Source organism: Ochlerotatus camptorhynchus, unplaced genomic scaffold, assembly GCF_037179485.1.
Source record: "Ochlerotatus camptorhynchus isolate MF236.1 unplaced genomic scaffold, CSIRO-AGI_Acam_v1.1 ptg000391l, whole genome shotgun sequence".
In the NCBI taxonomy this organism is placed as follows: Eukaryota; Metazoa; Arthropoda; class Insecta; order Diptera; family Culicidae; genus Ochlerotatus; species Ochlerotatus camptorhynchus.
Window position 1 is genome coordinate 609,388 of NW_027040878.1, and position 22,523 is coordinate 631,910.

Consider the following 22,523-nt stretch of genomic DNA (forward strand, 5'->3'; position numbering starts at 1 on the left):
CCGGCACATGAAGCAGAATTCCGTGGCCAAAAAGCGTGCATTTCTCTTGTATGACCGTGTTTTGACGATATACAAGGACTGCACTTTGCTCGATGACGAAACATTTTACTCGAGTTTAAGCAGCTTCCCGGTCAAAAGCTTCACATCGGAACTGGACGTGGGCATGTGTCGGGAAGCTTCAAGTTCGTGTTTGCCGACAAGTTTGCGAAAAAGGCCATGATTTGGCAAGCGATTTGCAGTTGTGACCTAAAAACAAAACCATTCATCACATCCTCGACGATGACATCCCAAGTTTACATCGAAGAATGCCTGAAAAAGCGTGTATTACCGTTCATCCGCAAGCATAGGGGTGCAGTCATCTTTTGGCCCGATTTGGCCAGCTGCCACTACTGCAAGGTGGTTCTGGAGTGGTATGCTGCCAACAAGATCGATTTTGTCCCCAATCTTCCGAATTGCCCGGAATTTCGACCAATCGAAAAATACTGGGCAATTTCAAAGCAGCGACTTCGACGAAGCGGCAGGACATCCAGCAAATGCGGGCAAAATTGAAGAAATGCGCTGATTCCGTGTCCGTTTCCACTGTGCGGGCGCTGATGGGCTCCATCAAGAGGAAGGCTCAAGATTTCGTTCGAACTGGAGAAATATAACCATCTAATGCTGGAACTTTGAAATTTTAATAAAAGTACTGTAAAGCAACCATTAATGGACTTTTTAAACTTATTGAATCACGAACTACAAGTCTTTTTGTGCGTACCAATTTACTTTTAGTCAGCCTTTAATTGTAGTTTGTTTAAAAATAATTTTCAGAAAAAAAGGGAACGACAAAGTCCATGAATGATTTCGTTAGGTTGTCTTCAACTTTTCTGTTACTTGGATATACATCAAAAGCGTATTATTTCCACGTTTCCAAATGGAACAGCGCCATCTGCGTGAAAAATAGCCTTGACTTAATGGTTCATTAGTTGAAGGACATGAGCATGAGCATGAGCATGATTGACCGCCCACGGTTGCTACTCTGTTATTGCCAGACCAGCTGTAATTACACAGAGAACCAATAGACGATGCTTGGGACTAGCAATCATCCTCAATGTGTAAAAACTGGTGATCTCGAATTAGGTAATACCAGCGCCAGCCGCGCCTGAACGCAGGTCAAGTAAGGAATGGGTAGGAATGTATTGACGTGACACTCGCTTTGATGGAAGCCGGGAACACCTCTGCACTTCCACGAGGAATCACAGGGATGTTGGGTAAGAGGGTTAGGTTTGCAGCAGGGTTCGTTTTGGTAAACGATAAGCTGAATTGATGTCCTAACGATCGTATAACGCGAAGGAGCTTGGGATTGAACCCACGGTCTTCTGCTCAGTAAGCAAAAACGTTTGCTACTAGGTAAACGAGCTCCTTTTTAATCATCGAGTTGCTGTTATTACCATGTAGTCATATTAACAAATAAAACGATTGCCGAATCCTGATATGGATAGGCTTGAGATTAGACTCAGGATGTTCTGCTCAGTAAGCAAAAGTGGTTGCTCTAAGGCCACCGAGCCCCTCATATCACATCATACCGTTACTCAAGTTGTTTATAACTATTCAAACCCGGCACCGACGACTACGAAAGGTTTAGCAAAATACACGATAAACAAGCGATCTTACCATACATTTTTAATATGAAAGGACCTGGGAGCGCGTTTTTCTGCCCAGTAAGCAAGCCACTGCAACCGACGATCTTTCAAATCCGAAAACAAAAGGCTACGAAAAAGTATTTAGGCCTTGATTAAATTCCACTATCACGCGACGTTCAATGTTTCGATTTGCCCTAGACTTAATGGTTCATTAGTTGAATGACAGCTGAGAAACAGCGATGGTTGTACCACCCACCGAAAATATGAAGGGGTTACTGTATGCAAGAGGTTGCAACTCAAGACTCGATGTCTTGCCTTTTTTCAAGTAACATTGCAAGCTAAATGCTTAAAACTGAAACTGATTTAACTCGTAGAAAGCAGACTGTACAAAAAGTTGATTAGCAGTGCACACAACCAATTTCCTCGCCACCATTCAACTTCAATAAGTGAACTGGACAATACACAACTAACGAGTGAACATCTTCATGATACACTCCTAATAGAGCTCTACTTACACAGAAACACTCCTAACAGAGCTCTACTTACCCAGCTGCAATGAAACCCCACTTCAATGAGTTAACCGAAACGTATACAAGCACTGATAAGAACTTAATGCTCCTGGCACTAAGCCAGATCATCGCTATAATAAACAAACTTGTTCGAATTAGGGAAATTTCTTTCGTACCTTAAAATCATATGAAAATCATCGATACTAGTGGTGAAACAAATTTTATTCAGCATAAAATTATGAAGACACATTTAAACGTTACCAATAAAGGCCCAAGCACAAAGTTTGACAGGCTTACTCAGATAGATCTTTTCTGCTGCCACTGCCGTTCCACCCCTCCGCTGTCATTGCGCTTTAGCCTTAACTGTCTTCCTCGACTTGAGTGGTTGAGAATAAGGACCACCGCAGGATGTGATAGAATACCAGTAACGGATAACGTCGATTCATATTTTTTAAGTATTTATTTATATATTTGCAGTTTTCTTGATTTTTTGTCATTAATTTTTTTTCATAACATAATTTTAAATTGTTTTTCTTTGGTTAAATGTCTATACGATGATTACATAGTGGTTATTACAAAATAGATTCAATCTCATCCTTCACTCAATCAGCTCCGGCTCCGTATTCTCCGTAACAACCGGCTCGTCCACCTCTTGCTCCTTCCTTCCGTATCGCTTTCCACGAGGACACTTGCCCGGTCCTCCTTCGCGGCGAGGTCCAAACTTTCCATGGTGACCATGCTTCTCGTGTCCTTTGTGACGACGGCCTTTACACTTCTTCTCACCCTCGGTTTCACTATCAGAGCTGCTGCTGCTGCTGCTACTAGAGCTACTGCAACTCGACTGGGCTCGACGCCCCTGCAGCTTCCGGCAAATCTTGGCCCAACGTTTCATATCGTGACGACGCATTCCAACCGGGCATGGTCCCATGCCTTCGAAACCACGGAATCCTCTTGGACCGAACTGTCCCATCTGATGACCTCCCCAAGCGTGTGGACCATATGAACCATGTGAACCATGGGGACCATGTGGACCATGTGAACCATGGGGACCACAAGGACCGAATCCAAACTGCATTTCGTGACCATGGGGTCCATGGCCGTGACGACCGTGATGAGGTGGGCCATCGTGCTGATGACCTCCGTGTCTTCCGTGATGACCATGTCTACCACCGCCGAGTTGATCGTGATCGTGATGATGACGGTGACCACGGTAATGATGACGACCACCACCATGCATCCTACGACCACGTCTCAGGTCATCCAAATGCATACCGGCCATGTGCTCAGCAATCACATCACCCTGGATGGCAGATTCACGATTGGCAGCCAAGTCAAGCGCTTCCTTCAACGTCAGCTTCTCACTTTCCTCGCACAGACGATCTTGAACCGGTCCGGAAACCAATCCAACTATGAACTTATCCAACAGCAATGGCTCCAGATGCTCTCCAAACTTGCAGTTCACTGACAGATTCTTCAGCCTGGCGTACCACGTCTTGACGTCCTCACCGCGTTGCTGCTCCGCTCGGTAGAACTTGGACCTCTCACGGAAGATTGTGATCTCCGGTAAAAACTGCTTCGCCAGCATTGCACACAATTCCACATAGCTCTTGTCCTTCGGTGAGTCCGGATGACACAAATCACGGAGCAATCTATAAGTATCGGCTCCGATGACACTGATCAACACCGAGACCTTGTTCCTGTCCGGTACCCCGTTGGCCTTGAAGTATTCCTCCAGAATTTCCTGATAGATGCTCCAATCGTCCGTGTCCCCATCGTACTCGGGAATGATTCCAACGAACTGAGCCTGAGTGGCGGCCGCTGCGGATGCGTTACTCTTGCTGTTTGTAGCCATATTTGTGTTCTGATGCAGTCAGCTGCACCTCCAGGGACTATTTATACTCAACAGCAAAATAACGTGTTATCATCCACGCGCCGAACTGGAAGCGGTTTTTTTTTGTCATGTCGCGCGGAACGATGACTCATCCTGTACCGGTATCATGTTTCCAAGTATTGATCCGGTGCTGTGCAGACAGACATGAATTTCACCACACTCGAGCAAATGTGCATCAGTGTTGGTCCATCAGGTTTGTTTTGATTCGTTTGCTGAATGCCGGCGGTCACGTTGCGCGACAAATCGCCGGTCGAGTGCAAAAGCAACGTGGGTCAACGGTTATCACTAAAAGTGCGATTGTAAATGTAATACTGGGCTGGTGCGAGGGGTGTGGCAAAGTGCGGTTTGTTTGTAAACAGGTCTCGATTCAAGGCTATTTGCGTAGGATTGGGATAGGTCGGTTCTGTTTGGAAAATGATAGGCTGTGTTTTCCGTTTCCTAAGCTATTATTTACTACCAGGTACTTTTATCGTGAATTCTTGAAACTTCCCAGGACCCCTTGATTGCTGAGGATCATGCGATTTAACATGAACAAACCTGTCCATTTATTGTCTGAGGGGGGGGGGGGACAATTCGCTTCTTATCAGCTGCATTGAACTTGATGGTGAATCATCCCGCCGCTATTGGGGCCGTGCGCAAAACCGAGGAGAAAGTTGTGAATCTGTTCCTAGAATAAATAATGACGATTATTATGAAGAATGTATAACATTGTGTCTATATGCCAAATGCAAAGCAAACTAATTTATATGATGTCCTACCAACTTTATTTGATTCGATTTTTGTTTCGGTTTTCAAGCGCAATACAATGCAATCATGTAGCGATGCTATTTGGATCTCAAGTTTTGAGGAAAACCGTGCGTCTTTTATGGTATTGGAAATTGGTATTTTCGTGTTAAATATAGGATCATTGAAGGGACTTTTCGATAACAGTAATTTGTTTTTCCTTGATTTGTTTTCCGTCCATCTTGTTGTCTGTACTGTACTGTACCAGGGAGGCAGTTTCAACACCTGGACCTTACCTATCGACCTATCTCATTGACCGGGGACCAACATCTTTACTTCCTTTACGAAGCAAGGCGTGATCAGAGATGTTATGCCTCAGAACATCCCTACGGCGCCGACTGGGATTAAACCCTGGCCCGATCACAGTAATCTTAGAATTTGAAATATGATATCATTGGATCTCTGAACTGCTGCGTCATGGTTACCTAGGATTTGCCAAATAATGTACACGCTATTTTGAGTCTACCCAGTGACTGAGTAGATCCAAATCAGTAGATATTTTTTGTTTTGGTGAGTAAAACCTACCCAGATTCTGAGTAAATGGTCCAAATAAAAATTTACTGAAATTCAAAATGGTGCATCAAGAAAAGTTCTTGATGAGCGATTACGAATTCTAACACAAGTTGGTCGGTAGCAAAGTTGGTAAGTCTACATAAAATATTATCAGTTTTGATACTCTCTAAGTTCATAATTTTCCAGGCAGCTTTTCATTAGCGTTTTCTAAGTCATCCCTACAAACTTTGAACTTGCTTGAAAATAGCCGATTGCATTTTCTTGTTGGACGACGTTTCTGTCTCGGTTGCTGCATAGACGCCCTCATTGACTGGAGAAACCAGTTTTCTGGAGTGCGGTCTTGCGTGATGGACTTTAGGATAGCCACTTACTAGTACTTGTTCCAAAAGCCGTACTTCAGGATGATCTACAGAAGATACAGGAGGTGATATTTTTCTGGGAACTTCCGAGGGTTCCAGTGAACATTTTATCTTTTTAAATTTGGTTAATTTTTTCAATCGTAAACTTTATTCACCTTTAAATAATTGTAAGCATTGATGAAAATTTAATTTTTATAATAATAAATAACGTTTACCCAGTTAGCAAACGTCAATATCTGCAGGCACGTTTACCCAGATTTGATTAAATGTAGATTTACTAATTGGGTTGTTTAACTTCGAAAAATATTCCAATTTTTATACATCATCTGATAGAGTATTGTTTTCTGAGCACAAAGATATTTTAATCGATCCCGTAGACATTCATATCGGTTTTTAAATCAATATTTAAATTTTTGATCGTTGACACTAAATCCACAGACAAACAGACGTAACACTGCATTGTGTATCTTCGTTCACGTATTTAACGGTTGATTTGCATATTATCAGTACCGCGAACAACTCGCCGCAGCGCTGGCATCGAATCACTTTGACGTTTCTATATATTCTTTAGAACTTTGATGCAATATTGTTTGCGAGTTAGCGAGCAAGCTTGTTTTCCACGAGAAAGTCGAGAGGTGTCTCTACTGAGGTCCCATGTTTTGAGATACTTACTGTCTAGCCAGAAGCGCTAGTCTAAAGGTTCCCCTAACCTCTGGTCTAGCCACGGAGGTCGTCTGGGGTGGGCTACATCCGCCTCATTTTACTGGCTAGCTCGAGCTTGAGGCCTCTCACTCTCAGGGTCGGCTTTTGTCATGGAATCGCTATTCAAGAGTCCAATCTTTCATTGATTAAACGAGGCACAAGTTCACTTTAATCCTTTTTATTTCTTAACTAACACTTACAGTGGGTTGGGTGTGTAATGGTTGGCCGGCCGGCTGCTGAGGGGACACGTGGTCGCGGGTGAGTGTTCGGGGGGGACCGTGATGATACTGGGCGCCGTCGTCTGGTTGGGTGCGCTCAGGGAACCAGTCAGTGTGATTGACCGTGGTTCGGGATACGGCCAGGGTTGCCGTCGGGCGTGGCTCACACAGGAAAACAGCACGCGATGTCGGGATGAGCGTCGTTGGTTTAACCTCAAAACTCGAGGGCCGGCTTGGATTGCTGAGATTTGGTCCACAAGGGGGTAACACTGGGAGCTAGCGTGGGTCTTCGCGTCCTGATTGGCGACAAAACACAAGCCGATAAACTTCAGGATACGCGCGGTACAGACTAACCCCTTTAGTTCCGTGGGTGTCTGGGGAAAAAACGGCCACAATCGCTCACGAGGTTCTAGCTTCGTCTACTTAATTTTGCACGATGATCCATTCACTTCCGTGGTACTTTGGAAAAAGCCTCGATTCTTGCTCCAGTCCCAGTAGCTAGCCGTTCATTTCTTCTTCTCCTTTTTCTGTTCCTTTCTTTCTATTAGTCCTATATCCACCCGCGACAATCCAATAACCGTCCCCTGCAGCAATTTTAACGTGTTGTTGTGTGTACTACATGTGTATTTCAACAAACTTTGTTCTTGCTTTTATTATACATATATATATCATTTTAACTTGTAGAGTGTGCAGGTAACTTGTATATTCCTAACAAGAAGTTTATATTAATTTTCATATTTATTTTTAGACGTATACACATAATAATTAGACATTTAACAATTAATCGTTGAAATTTTAATACGAATAGGTTTTTATTCGGCAAGCAAGTTGGCATATTACGTCGCAACGGTAACATACTATGCGTTCAAGAAAAACTTTTTCAAAGAGTTACGTCTGTTTGTCTGTGCTAAATCTATTCGTTGACAGCTCGCTCCCATTCAAATTCCCACCAAGGGGCGATTAGATGGTGATTTTTGCTAATGTAATCGTACTTATTTAAAATAGTTCCAGTGTACATAAATTGATGAAATTTTGGATTCAGGTTCCATTTTTAATGCAGATAACGAATATGTATTTACCTCAATACCCCTAAACAACCCAATTTTTGAGTAGCTTCCGTTTTGGCTGAGCTGAGTGATTTTCAACTCAAAAATGAGTAGCCTCAGAAAAGCGTGTATATAATATTGCTGGGTGAACCGAAGAGTTCTGGATCAACAATAGAAAAGGGCCATCAGAATTTGTAAACAAACTGTTCCAAAGCCCATTCCTCACAAATCGAAGGCCGCCCACATAAACCAACACCATCATCGTGTAGGTAGAAGTTTCCCCTATCAGATGATGGTGCACGCTATGTCTGAAGGCACTTTTTTGCAACATTCATGTACCTCAGTTTTATCTTCACAGGAAGTTAGTATTGATCCTAACAATCAAATCTGCGAAGGTTTTAAAATATTTCATCTTGGGTTTTTTGAGAAAAAGTGTTTTGAAGTTTACTTAGCTGTTAACAAAGGCGTATACGAACTATTGATTATACAAAACTGTTACGGATCGAAACAAATTCAGCTGAAAATGATTCAAAAGGGGATTAAAGTTGTCAAAACACTGAGTTTCAATGATACAGTAAGATTCGCTCTTCGGTACCGTCAGATTTCATAACAATGTCAGAATGTTTAAATTAATAAAATAATTAAACATGGGTTTAGTCTCTAAATTTACTATTATTGAGCCATTCCATAGCAAAACGATATAGTGGTTCTCAGAATTTGGTAGGAAATGGTAGTATCCTAACCGCAAAATATTTTTTTTTTATTTTGTCGTTAGGGTGACTATTTCAACGTTAGAGTAGTCCAAAAAATCGTTTATTTTTTATTTTTTTCAAAAATGACTTTTTTCAAAAATTTATAACTTTTGAACAACTGGGCCAATTTCAAAGACCAAAATATCAAATGAAAGGTTATTAAAAGTACTTGTAATGATGAAATATAATGATATTAAAAAATAGAGATTTTATATTTGAAAACATTGATTGTATTCGTTTATTATGGTTTTCATGGTTTGATGATAGAGGGTGTTTTTATATTTTTCTTAAAAAATTTAGGCTTTTTTACACAACATATCGAAAAATCAGCGATGTGTTGTTTTTCATTAGCTGATGATTAAAATTTCATCCTTCAAAAACTGCACGATTATCAATCAGGCAATTGCGTTTATCAAGCACCTACAATGGCGACCAGCGAATCCAAATTGCGTATGCTGAGTCGCATTTGCGGCAGCCACCATATTGCGTTATTGGGATCATTCTTGGCGTCTGAAATATAACAAAAGTATAGTTCAAAGTCATGTAAAATATAAAGATATAAAGATAACTGTTACATACTAACCTTACTAACACTCAGATTAAGATCTTTCTTAAAATTGAGTAAATCTTCGTGAGAAATTTTAGATTTTTTTTCCTGACTGTTTCAAATTTAAACCCGTTGGTCTTCCTGCGTTGTTTGAAAAACTAACCAAGGCTAGTTTTTTGCCTGCTAACTATCTAATGCTTTTGGCAACAAAGTGATGCTTACTTTCATCTGCCAATTTGGAGAGATTGAACTTCTTGTTAACATCTTTCTTCTGGATATTTGTGAACCTCAATTTTCATAAACTACTCCTTTTTTATACCGGTAAACGACAATGTAACATGCGTGAGCCGTACTCTCGATTTTTTTAGGTTACAAACTCTCATTTTTACGCCCTTCCACCCTGCTCATGCCCTCGATCACATTTCATAAAGGAAACGTAAAAGAGAAAGAGATATCGCAACAAATTCTCATTATTTTATCTGCTTTCTAAGACATGGAGTGGGAGTTGTTCCACCAACGACCCGATGATACAGATTATAGAAGTTACATTCAAATTCAAATCCCTGTTTATAAGTTTTTCCTTGATTTCGTTGAACTTCGATGATATTCTTCAAACTTTCTTGATTTTCTTTGATGTTCTTGATTTTTTTTTCCTGAAATTCTCAGATATTTTTTAAAATTCATAGTACTTTCCTAATGTTATTAAATTTTCCCTGTGGTTCACAGACCATCCTAAGGTTTGCAAAAATTTCCTCACGTTTAAAGAACTGTTTGCAGAACATCATTGAAATTCATATAATGTTTCTATAGTTCACAGAACTCTCTTGAAGTTCGTAGAACTCCTCTGAAGCTCACAAAATGTCCCTGAAGTTGGCAAATCTGGAGAGCGAAGCACACCTTTAAAGTTTGAAGAATTTTCCCGAAGTCTTTCCTGAAGTTCAATGAACTTCTCTGAAAGTTGTTGAATTTCTCTGCTTCTTTGGAGGAACTTATTTAAAGTTTGCCGAACTTTCCCAAAATTCACTACAGTTCCCTATAGTTCGCAGAATTTCATAGAAAGTCGCTGAACCTTCCTGAATGTTTCCTTGTTCAAAATATGGGAATTTCAATGAAGCTCTAGCAATTCTGTAGTAATTCAAGGTTAGGACTACCTAAGCTCACTGGGCAAACGTAGCTAACCTCATGTGAGTTTCATTCCTGTATTATCGGAAAGACGATTTTCAAACCAATTCGTCATGGTTGCCAGAATTTATTTTCGATCTCGCCATTAAGTCAAACATATATATTTATTTTTTTTTTAATCCAAGCAAATTTAACTTCACCACCGGGACACAAAACTTTCGGATACCTACTATCTCCTTTATTAAACTCCAGTAAAAATCTTTCAACGATCGTCGCTACTAAAGTGGCTTGATTTTTTTTTACAGAGTCGCTTTTTTGAAGCACAACAAGCGAACTCTCTATTTTCTTCATGCAGTTTGTTTTTATTTTTTTTTCAGATTTTCTACACGATACCTCCAATAAAAACCAAAACACTCGAAACAGGACGAAAATCAATGCCTACTACGATTACGTGGCTGCCTCAGACTGTCCTGCTCGTTTCTTTCTCTTTTACTCTTATGAGGGAAGAGAAATTAATTAAGAAGTTGTTCTAGTAAAAAATATTAATTGATTTTGGTCAAAGTCGACATAATCAATACGGATCTTACTTGAGAGTCAAAGAGAACTCTTTAATGTCATTTAGATTAATGCAATCATCATTTGAACCTTGTTTAACTGCATTTGTTCAATTCGTAATAGTTTTGTATCGTCAATAGTCCATATATGCCTTCATAATCGGCTTTGTAAACTTCAGAACACTTTTTCTAAAAAAACCCAAGATGAAATATTTTAAAACCATCACAGATTTGATTGTTAGGATCAATACTAACATCCTGTCAAGGAAAATCTGAGGTACATGAATGTTGCAAAAAAAGTGCCTTCAGACATAGCGTGTGGTGTTGTTTTACGTGGATGATCTTCGCTTTAGTAGTGAAGGGCTTTGGAACGGTTTGTTTACAAATGCTGATGGGCCCTTTTCTATTGTTGATCCAGAGTTGAAAGTTTTGGTGATACAAGGCTGTCCACGAGACAGTTGCGATCAGCTGACTTTTTTGTTAACCAAGAACTTTTGACAGATCACAGTAGACCTGACAGTTCACTCTCATATGAATTTCTGCTTTGTTTATGTTTACATTCAGCACCGTTAACACCAGATCACGCACACACTCTTGATTTCTAGCTGTCACTTCCACTGAGAAACGTCTCTTGGATCACCTTATAAGGCTGTCCACGAGACACTTGCGATCAGCTGACTGTTTTTGTTAACAGATCACAGTAGAACTGGCAGTTTATTATCATATGAATTTCTGCTTTGTTTATGTTTACATTCAGCACCATTAACACCAGATCATTCACACATTTTTATCATACACTCAAAATAATCGACACGTTAATTTTACGTGAAAAATCACTTTTCACCTATACAGCTATCCCGGCGTTACCCACTGAGTTGCACCAACTGCTTTTCTCGGCGGGTTTTCAACCAGTCAGTCTGATTTTTTGCATGTGAGTAGGGTCAATGGAGAACTAGTCACTCGCAGAAAGGCAGAGCGCTTAAAGCTGTATATCAAATCACGTGAAAAGTGCGATGGAAAAAATCTACACACCAAATTTAAGTTTTCATTATCAGTAAAACGAATTACTGGATCACGATCAGCAATCCAATGCTTTACTGAAAAACAGCAAACGATATTTTTACCGTAAAAAAATCAGCTAACATAAACTAACACCCAGTCGAAGAGCAGTCAAACTGTTAGCATCACAGTCGCAAATATTTTTGCATTCCTATACCACCGTTCAAACCGCAGGAGGAGGAAGAGGTAAAAAACTATACAAATAAATAAAATTATGTAGGTAAAGACACTGGCTCGGACACTGGTTATATTTAATAAATAATACTTGGAAAAGAGTCTGGCGATTTTATCTTTATTTTTCGTATATTTGTATCAACGATCTTTTACAGAAACTGGAAGCTCATATAGTGAAAACAAATTCAATTTACTGAATTTAATAATTTAATCAGTGAAATGCTGCCAAATTTCAGAATTTATGCGAATTGCTGAAAGATCAGCAAAGAAATATTGCTGATTTTCAGTAAAACGTTGTCATTTTAACAGAAGTTGGAATTGCTGAAAAATTCAGCAGCATTATTTTGCTGGAACGTTTGCTGATATTTCATCAAGTCTAAAACTAGCCAAATTTTGCTGATTTCCAGCGATTTAAATTTGGTGTGTATGTTTGTTTTTATTTAGCATTGATATTATTTTGAGTGTAGTTATGAAGCATCCAACAAGTCTACACACCTAAAAATTATTACTAATTATTAATTTTTTACTCAACTTTCAACAGCTGAACCACAGACAAACAGACATAACTCTTCATTGTGCATCTTCGTTCACGTATTTAACGATTGATTTGAACTGATACGCGAACTACTCGCCGCAGCGCTGGCATCGGATCACTTTGACTTTTCTATACATTCTTTAGAACTTTTATGCAATATTGTTTGCGAGTTAGTGAGCAAGCTTGTTTTCCGCGAGAAGCCTGAAAGATGTCGCTACTGAGGTACTATGTTTTGAGATACTATGTTTTCAAGAAAAACTTTTTCAAAGAGTTACGTCTGTTTGTCTGTGGCTGAACGTAAAACTTTGGCCATCATTTCAATAGCTGTTCCACTAAATTTTAACTTTAAACCACTGTCAGTCTTGTTTAAGTAATTGAAGCTCGCCATTGTGGTGAAGTTATCCTTGATTTAAAGCCTCAAAACTGATGAATTCAAATGTCTGATTTTTACAGAACAGTTCAGCTATTGAATGTTTGGTAAAAATTACCGAAGTCGGTAATCATTTCTAAGCGTGTAAATCATATGATTTTCAGAGTTGGAAGGAAATGCTAATTGCTGAAAAAATATATAAAAGAACATTGATGAAATCTTTGGTCATTTTCAGTAAAATTATGTCATTTTGCCAGAAGTTAGAATTGCACGAAAATTCAGCAGCATTATGTTCTTGTAAACTTTGCTGATCCTTCATCAAGTCTAAAATCAGCAAAATTTTTGCTGATTTTAAGTGATTTAAATTTGGTATCTAATGCAAAATACCATGGTGGCGCGTTTTACATCATTTCCCCCTATATGTGCTCATCCTCCCTAGACCACCGCTACACACTTAAATTTTTTCTCCGGGATTCCAACAGCCGAGTAGTTCTGCAATTTATATTGCTGAGACTCTGTAAAACAATTGCCGAGACTCAGCTAACAAATAACATTTTGCTGAGATATCAGCTAACACACAGATATTTTGCAGAGATATTTGCAAAAGTAAATGCCGAGGTAATCGGCTATTGGAGATTTTACCGAGCTAGATTAAGTGTGTACCACAGCCATGGCAATCAGCAATCCAAAATTAACGGCCACAAACCATAATGCTGTCATTTTTTCCACCTCCTGCTCCTTCTTCTGATAGGGGGAACAGTTGGTGATTCCGAGGTTATTGCTCACCACTTAAATATTAATAACTCTTCACACTTGTCACTTCATTTCACCCCCATTCTTAACCAACATCCAATGCCTTTGATCTTCCATGACATTGGTTTTCTCTCACCATTTTCGTTCCAAAAACTCTTCAATGCCATTGCCATGGCCTACTGTATGCATATGTGCTATCAACGACCCTACTATGACTGTTACCCGGTTTACACTTGTGCTGGTTCACCACTAGCGCTGATGTGCCTGGCACTAAGCAAAACTGATCATCGGCATGATGTGAATAAACACTTTTCAGCAGCTAATTTTTGAAAGAATGTATATTAATGACTGTTTACAACATGCTGATAACCATTTTTGCCTAGCGCTAGTGTAAACCGGGCATAAGCATGAAATTTATTCACCACAGGCTGTTTTGGTTTGCACATCATAGCACTCTTTTGGATGGCAACGACTACTAACTGTGAATGATGCATTTTAAGAAGAAAAAACCTAAACTGGCTCAACAGAAACAGAAATTCTACTTTAGTTCCACTCACACAGAAACAGCAGTTGGCTTTCACACGGCGAAAAGCATTTCAATGAACATACAATAAACAACTGCAATGAAACCCCACTTCAAGGAGATAACCGAAACGTAAACAAGCACTGATAAGAACTTACAGCTCCAAGTTAGCTTTGTGATCATCGCTATAATAAACAAACTTGCTCGAACCAGGAAAATTTCTTTCGCATCTCTTAATACGATTGGAAAATAATCAATACTCGTGATGGAACAAATTTTATTCAACATGAAATTATGAAGTTACATTTTAACGTTCCCAATAACTGCCTTACTCGACTTGACTGATTGAGAATAAGGGCCACCGCAGGATGTGATAGAATACCAGCAACGGATAACATCGATTCATATTTTTTAAGCATTTATTTATATATTTGCAGTTTTCTTGATTTTTTGTCATTTTTTTTTATAACATAATTTTAAATTGTTTTTCTTTGGTTAAATGTCTATACGATGATTACATAGTGGTTATTACAAAATAGATTCAATCTCATCCTTCACTCAATCAGCTCCGGTTCCGTATTCTCTGTAACAACCGGCTCGCCCATCTCTTGCTCCTTCCTTCCGTATCGCTTTCCACGAGGACACTTGCCCGGTCCTCCTTCGCGGCGATGTCCAAACTTTCCATGGTGACCATGCTTCTCGTGTCCTTTATGACGACGGCCTTTACACTTCTTCTCGCCCTCGGTTTCACTATCAGAGCTGCTGCTGCTGCTGCTGCTACTAGAGCTACTGGAACTCGACTGGGCTCGACGACCCTGCAGCTTCCGGCAAATCTTGGCCCAACGTTTCATATCGTGACGACGCATTCCAACCGGGCATGGTCCCATGCCTTCGAAACCACGGAATCCTCTTGGACCGAACTGTCCCATCTGATGACCTCCCCAAGCGTGTGGACCATGTGGACCATGTGAACCGTGGGGACCATGTGGACCATGTGAACCATGGGGACCACGAGGACCGAATCCAAACTGCATTGCGTGACCATAAGGTCCATGGCCGGGACGACCGTGATGTGGTGGGCCATTGTGCTGATGACCTCCGTGTCTTCCGTGATGACCATGTCTACCAACGCCGAGTTGATCGTGATCGTGATGACGGTGACCACGATAATGATGACGACCGCCACCATGCTTCCTGCGACCTCGTCTCAGGTCATCCAAATGCATACCGGCCATGTCCTCAGCAATGACATCACCCTGGATGGCAGATTCTCGATTGGCTGCCAAATCAAGTGCTTCCTTCAACGTCAGCTTCTCACTTTCTTCGCACAGACGATCTTGAACCGGTCCGGAAACCAATCCAACTATGAACTTATCCAACAGCAATGGCTCCAGATGCTCTCCAAACTTGCAGTTCACCGACAGATTCTTCAGCTTGGCGTACCACGTCTTGACGTCCTCACCGCGTTGCTGCTCCGCTCGGTAGAACTTGGACCTCTCACGGAAGATTGCGATCTCCGGCAAAAACTGCTTCGCCAGCATTGCACACAATTCCACATAGCTCTTGTCCTTCGGTGAGTCCGGATGACACAGATCACGGAGCAATCGATAAGTATCGGCTCCGATGACACTGATCAACACCGAGACCTTGCTCCCGTCCGGTACCCCGTTGGCCTTGAAGTACTCCTCCAGAATTTCCTGATAGATGCTCCAATCGTCCGTGTCCCCATCGTACTCGGGAATGATTCCAACGAACTGAGCCTGAGTGGCGGCCGCTGCGGATGCGTTACTCTTGCTGTTTGTAGCCATATTTGTGTTCTGATGCAGTCAGCTGCCCCTCCAGGGACTATTTATACTCAACAGCAAAATAACGCGTTATCATCCACGCGCCGGACTGGAAAACGAACACGATCGTCATGTTTGTTCATGCCTCTCACGGGTCGCGACTTGGTGGTGCGATGACTCATCCTGTACCGTATCATGTTTCTCAGTATTGCTATGCAGACTGACATGAATTTCACCACACTCAAGCAAATTTGCATCAGTGTTGGGCAATCAGGTTTGTTTTGATTCGTTCGTTCAATGCCGGTCACGTTGCGCGACAAGCACCGTCAGCGTGACTCAGCGGTTATCAGGAAAAAGCACGATTGGATTGTGCTGGTGCGAGTGTCGATTGCAGTTCGTATGAGGGGTGTGGCAAAGTGCGGTTTGTTTGTAAACAGGTCTCGGTTCAAGGCTACTAGAGTGGCATTGCGATAGGTCAGTTCTGTTGTTAGGGAAATTATAGAATATGATTAATTGTTTCCTAAACTTTCATTAACTACACACTGATTTTATTGTAGATTTGGAAGCTTCCTACGACCCCTCGATCGTTGGTGGATTATGCCAGTAAACATGATCAATCCTGTCCATGCATGGTTCAAGTGGAGGGTAAAAACCGTGTGCCCTTATCAACCACAGTGAACATGATGGTGAATCATCCAACCTCTATTGGGGCTGTGTGCAAAACCCATGTGGAGAGTTGTGAAATTGTTCGTAGAATAATGGTGACGAAGGATGACAAAAACATTTCTCCGACAATAACCTACGATTTTTTGTTTTGCTTCATGCGGTCAGCTTTATTTCCATCGCTTTTACCATTCAATCGTAATTGTCATGCTGTGATGGAATAAAGATCACAATTTGTGAAAGGAATCCATGCGTATATCCGGTGTGAATGATGGACCCAAACGTGCGGTCAATAATCTGTTCGGCACAGCATCCATAGAAGCACATATTTGTCGCCAGCAAATAATGATTGAACGATTTGATGATTTTCAATACATTTGATTGTTTGAAAACCAAAAAACAACAACGTAGTCTTCAAGCTTCAAGATTCCTTCGAATGATTATTACTTGCGCAGCGTAAAATTTAGATATAAATAGTAGCATTTACGCGACGTCGTGTAATTTGCAATGATTAGTGAGATACACTTATATTATATTTAAAAATATTACGCTAGAATTTAAATTACGCGACCGTTTTCTCTGCTAGTAATTGAATAACGCTTACGTTAAAATTCATTATTTTTGCTGTGCAGTGTAGAAGCCGAAAAAAAGGATCAATTTCGCAAATTTTGTTTTGGCGAACAGAAACACTTTAAAAGAATGTGGTTTTCAGCATTTTATTGAAAACATTTTAAATTTTCACAAATTTTGGTTTTTGAAACGGTAGTCGACATATTTTCTGTGATAATCAACTGCCTTTTCCTCCGACATTTGCAAATCAAGCTATCATAGTACAGTACCAAACTAAAATGTCAAATACCTAATTTTACACGTGATGGAATCCATCATTGACATAAAAGATGGAATGTAAACAAACATGTCATGTAAAATTAAGTGCTCCGAGACTGAAAAGATCGAAAGCACGTTTGGTTGAGTTAAATTATGCGTCTATTACGACTCAATTTTATGCCAAAATTGACGCTCGTCTATGTTAGTCTCAGAGCATCTAAATTTACATCAATTTTTCTAAGTGTGTAGCTCATACCGTAGTAGGCTGTGTATAATGGAAAATGATTTAATTATTTTGACAGTTGTTTGTTGTTTGACGAAGTGGCAGCGTATTCGTGATTTATCCCACGCGCAAATGTCGCAAAAAGACATTTCAATCGCCGTGGGAGTGTCCTGGTGGACCGTCAAAAGACCAAGAAAAGAAAGGACAACTATCCGCGATGGTGGCTACAGGTCATCCGAGGTCAGCTCGGGTTCCGAGGTTTATCGCTGCTATCAAAAGGAAGATTCGGGTGAATCCAGTGCGTTCAATAAGGAAAATGGCAAAGGAACACGGGATCAGTGACTATACGGCACGGAAGATCGTAAAGGAAAATTGTGGGGCGAAGTCTAGGGCACGGAAAAAAAAACTCACATGATTACCAACCGCATCCGGGAGCTACGAGTTGAACGATGCAAGAAAATCTTGAAATTCCTTAAGCGAAAAAATCCAGTAATTCATGTTTACCGTCGATCCCGTATCAAATTCCAGAACCGACCGGTATATTAGTTCTCTTCCGGTAAAAGACGTGGCCGACGAGCACAAGAAAGTGTATCTGACCAAGCATCCTGCTACCGTTATGGTGTTTGGATTGGTGGCTTCCGATGGCAAAAAAAGTGAACCCGGTGTACATTCCAGAAGGCGACAAGGTCAACACGGAGGTCTACATCGGGATTTTGAGTAAGTTTGTTCTTCCATGGATCAAAAAACAGTACGGTCCGAAGCCAAATGTTGTATTTAAACAAGATGGGGCTCCGTGCCACACCTCAAACTGCACTCAGAAGTGGTTGCAGGAACATCTTCCGTTCTGCGTGAAGGATATGTGGCCGTCATCCAGCACCGATCATAGTCCGCTGGATTACTCAATATGGCGCGTCATGAAGGCCAAGGCCTGTTCTAAACGCTACCCGAGTACAGCAAGTCTCAGACAAACATTGACCCGTACCTGGAGAGAAATGGATCCAGACTACATTATTAGAACATGCCGTGCATTCCGGAAGCGTGTGGAGGCCGTAATTGTAGCAAGTGGAAACTCGATCGATGATTAATATAGTTTAAGACTCTGAGAAACATCCTCCCTTTGAATAAATAAAAAAAACTCGAAAACGAAATTTTTGAGATTTTTTTTAAATTTTGGCATTGCTCAATGGTGCAAACTTTATCACGCATACGGTAAGTGTGTAGAGATTCCTTAAAAATCAATTGGGTATCCTTAAAAATCAATTTAAATTTTGAAAAATATATCGGTTATTAAAATTTTAAGATTTAAATTTAAAGCATTTAACGCTAAATAAAGCTTTTTGACACAAAACTAACAAATTGACAGCTGGCTCTCATATAAAGTACCACCGACGGGTGCCAAGATGATGATTTTTGCTAATGTAATTGCACTTAATTAACAGAATTCCAGTGCTTAAAAATTGATGACATTTTGGATATCGGTTCTATTTGTTATGCAGATTGCATATGCCATTACCTCAATACCACCCCTAAGGATGTGTTCCATTTGGTGAAATTTCTCTTAAATTAAAAAAAACGAAAATTTTCAATTAACCCTCCTCTTCCACCAGACTTTTTTTTTATGATAGACAAGAAATTAATTTTGACAAAAACCTTCTCGAAAATCGACCGATCAACAACAAAGGGGTTTTTGAAAATTTTATTTTATTTTCGAAACGTCGTGTTTAAGTGAAAATTCACCATATCAAACACAGCCTAAAGAACCTAATTTAACAATTAACGTTTCCGTCTGTTCGCAAATCTATTTTAAGTTATTTAAAGTCAAATTCTTTACTCTCAAAAGGGGCCGTAAAAAGTTACTTTAGTGACTAAATTTTATATAAAAAGTGACTTTAGTTACTTTTTGATGAAAGAAGGGACTTATTAGTGACTGACTTGAAAAAAGTGACCTAGCCACTAAAAAGTGACCTGCTATCAACTTAACTAGAAACTCAGGGGATTTACTAAAACTTCCGCAATGTTCCAAGATCTTCAGGGAAGTTTCGAAAAGATGTTTAGGCACTTTCATTATTTTCAGGGATGCTCCGAGTTCTCGCAGGATGACCAGAGTACTTCAAAGCTACTCCATTAGTTAACTGCAGGAACTTCAAGAAGTTCAGGGAAGCCTGCAGAACTTTTATGAAGTTCAGATATCTTTGGGACAGTTTCAAAAACATCAGAGATGCACCGGAAACTTCCAGACCAGCGGTTCACAAACTTTTGTCGGTCGTGAATCACTTTGAAAAATCTCATAAGCTCGTGACCCACCAATATTAAAAACAAATATTGTAAGGCCAATATGACCTTCAAATCTCAAAAAGTGGCTAATCTATAAAATGTAATGAACATAAATTAACTGTGTGTGTTATATTAAACGACTCATGAACTTATATGTTTAAAAATAAACCATGAGCGTTGAAAAAATTTAGATCCGGCGGATACAAAATCTAGATTATGGACATTTTTTTTAACTGTAGAATACGTCTTTATAATATAAACTAAGCAATTGATTTAACCTTTGGTCGTTAATAGAAGAACGTCAAAAACTACAAGGGACAGCCCTATGGGGTTGTACGCAATGGTGACGAAGGACTACGTGGTCTTATATAATACATCTTATTTGTTAACTGCAGCAGGAGCTTGTGTATTGTGTAGGAATAGTAATTTGATCGGGATTCTCTCTGTTTATACTCTTTAGTATGACGCGCTTGACACGGATGGCGATTCACGTAGAGCTACTGATTCCGATCAGTAGCGCTGCGGCTTCTTCCTCCTTCTATGGATGGTCATGTGGGCTACAGCTCGTTTTGTTGTGTACTGGAGAAAACCATCACTCACCTCGCGGTCCGGCCATGAGCTGGAATTCGAAGATAATAACACTCTGACTTGTGATTGTAGAACCCCAATCTAAAGAAGAAGTTGAGCAAAGTGGACAGCAAATATTTTCAGTAATTGAAAATCAGGAAGTGCACACAGACCTTCATGAGAACCACGCGGTGAGTGAATAAACACCGTTTGGTGAATTCAACATTGAAATCTGTGTTAGGGAAATCGCTTTTTGCAGGCAATTGTGTTGTTTAAGGGTATTGAGATAAATACATATTCGTTATCTGCATTAAAAATGGAACCAAAATCCAAAATTTCATCAATTATGGTACACTGGAACTATTTTAAAATAAGTACGATTACATTAGCAAAAATCACCATCTTACCGCCCCTTGGTGGGACTTTGTATGGGAGCGAGCTGTCAAAGAAAAGATTTAGTGTCAACAATCAAACATTTGAATCTTGATTTAAAAATCGAGATGAATGTCTTCGGGATCGATAAAAATATCGTTGTGCTCAGAAAACGAAGCTCTTTCGATGATGTATAAAAATCTGCATATTTTTCGAAGCTAAACAACCCAACTGGTGATAATTTTTACTATAATAACAACAGTGGCACATCCGTTCAATTTTCAAAAGTGACATTTAAAAAAAAAATGTGATAAAGTCTTAAGTTTAACAGATACGTAGACATATTTCTAATCGATTGGTGAAAAAATTATTGAAATTGGTCCAGGGGAAGCTGAGTTATTAATGTTCAAAATCTTCCATAATTTTGTTACATGTTCCAATTTCGGTTGTCACAAAGTGTACCCCCATATAGAAATCAAAGACGTAGTCTTACGACAAAAGAGCTTTTTGCGTGAGACATAGGAAGTGGAACACTTTTTCTCATTTCCCGATAAATTGTTTCATCTGAGATGCTCCAAAACTTGATCTACAGTTGCCAATTTTAATTATGTATCGTTTTTGCAAGGCTCCTGCTGGTGTTCAGGAATATTTTTGTTGAGAAAATGGGAAATTAGAATAATTCCTTAGTGGGTATGATCTTCCGGAATTGTGTGTGAACAGTTGAGGTACAAATCAGTTCAGATCTGCGTAAAATCGTAAAATAAGACAATTACCGATGGAAATAGGCATGATGTTCAATGAAAAATGCTTTAATTTTCGTTATGAAAAATCCTTTTTCCTTTATAAACAAACGGTTTGGTTGACGTTTCCTCTCGAATACGCCTGGCTACATTGGTAGTGCATTGAAAAAGCCTATTCCGGGGCTAATTGCTAAAGACTGATTAGCCCGGAACCAGCATGCCATGAGAGCTTAATGGTAGGCATTAAGCTCACCAAACCATTAGCTACTCATTCCACCGAACGAACACAGATTCCACACAGGCAAACAGACATAACATTCGGATATTCCTACTTAATTCAAAGCATTCTTGGTTGGTATCATCGCCCCCTGTGGCGCTAATTGTCAACTTCCGTGGCGTTTGACGTTTGAACACTACCGCTACCCATGATAGTGCATTCACCAGATGGTGTTAGTGTTTTAGCAACGGTGTTTTTCAATGGTAAATATTCCATGAGCTACGTCTGTTTGTCTGTGGATTCCATTCAATTCACCATCCCTCAAACCGCGTTGACATGTAAATTATTCATCGTCCTTTCTGTATGCGCTAGTATTGATGGAACGAAAGTGAAGATAACAGTTGACTTAAATAACTTCTAAACTCGATTCAAACTTGGATTTGTCAATAATCAAACGAACTTTTTGGCTGGAGCGAATGTGAAGGACCATCCACAATGGATCCGTTACGTTTGCTTGAAAATGAGATTATGCAAGTGTGTGTGTGTGTATGAATGGTCACTATCGGGAAATTCCACTACAATGAGCAACCGTAATCCGTAATTGTGCAATCATTCAAGAACCTATTAAAATTTCAATAGACAGGAAACGACGAAGCCTTGATTCGCCGATGGCTGCTTCTGATGTGTACATATATGATGTTTTCATTAATTTGCGATGCGAAGCGAGTGAATATAGATGAATCAATAACGAGTGTCAACAATCAACACGATTTTATTCAAATGGATTTCGCAAAACAAAAAAGAACATTCAACCAAATTTTACGGA

At 40.0% G+C, this 22,523-nt stretch overlaps 4 protein-coding genes across 5 annotated transcripts in view; 2 read left to right on the forward strand and 2 right to left on the reverse strand.

Annotated features, from left to right (window-relative positions):
• Rh7 (Rhodopsin 7) overlaps positions 1 to 22,523 on the forward strand; it is a 274,211-nt gene that overhangs the window by 196,826 nt on the left and 54,862 nt on the right. The window lies entirely within an intron of this gene.
• The window catches only part of LOC135710559 (uncharacterized), a 331,677-nt gene that overhangs the window by 180,132 nt on the left and 129,022 nt on the right, over positions 1 to 22,523 (forward strand). The gene's annotated exons all lie outside the window — the stretch shown is intronic.
• LOC135710514 (uncharacterized) lies at positions 2,625 to 4,010 on the reverse strand. Its single transcript, XM_065233115.1, has one exon. It carries the CDS (start codon positions 3,978 to 3,980, stop codon positions 2,727 to 2,729), a length of 1,254 nt encoding a protein of 417 aa, XP_065089187.1. The 5' UTR covers positions 3,981 to 4,010; the 3' UTR covers positions 2,625 to 2,726.
• LOC135710554 (uncharacterized) lies at positions 14,482 to 15,860 on the reverse strand. Its single transcript, XM_065233160.1, has one exon. It carries the CDS (start codon positions 15,835 to 15,837, stop codon positions 14,584 to 14,586), a length of 1,254 nt encoding a protein of 417 aa, XP_065089232.1. The 5' UTR covers positions 15,838 to 15,860; the 3' UTR covers positions 14,482 to 14,583.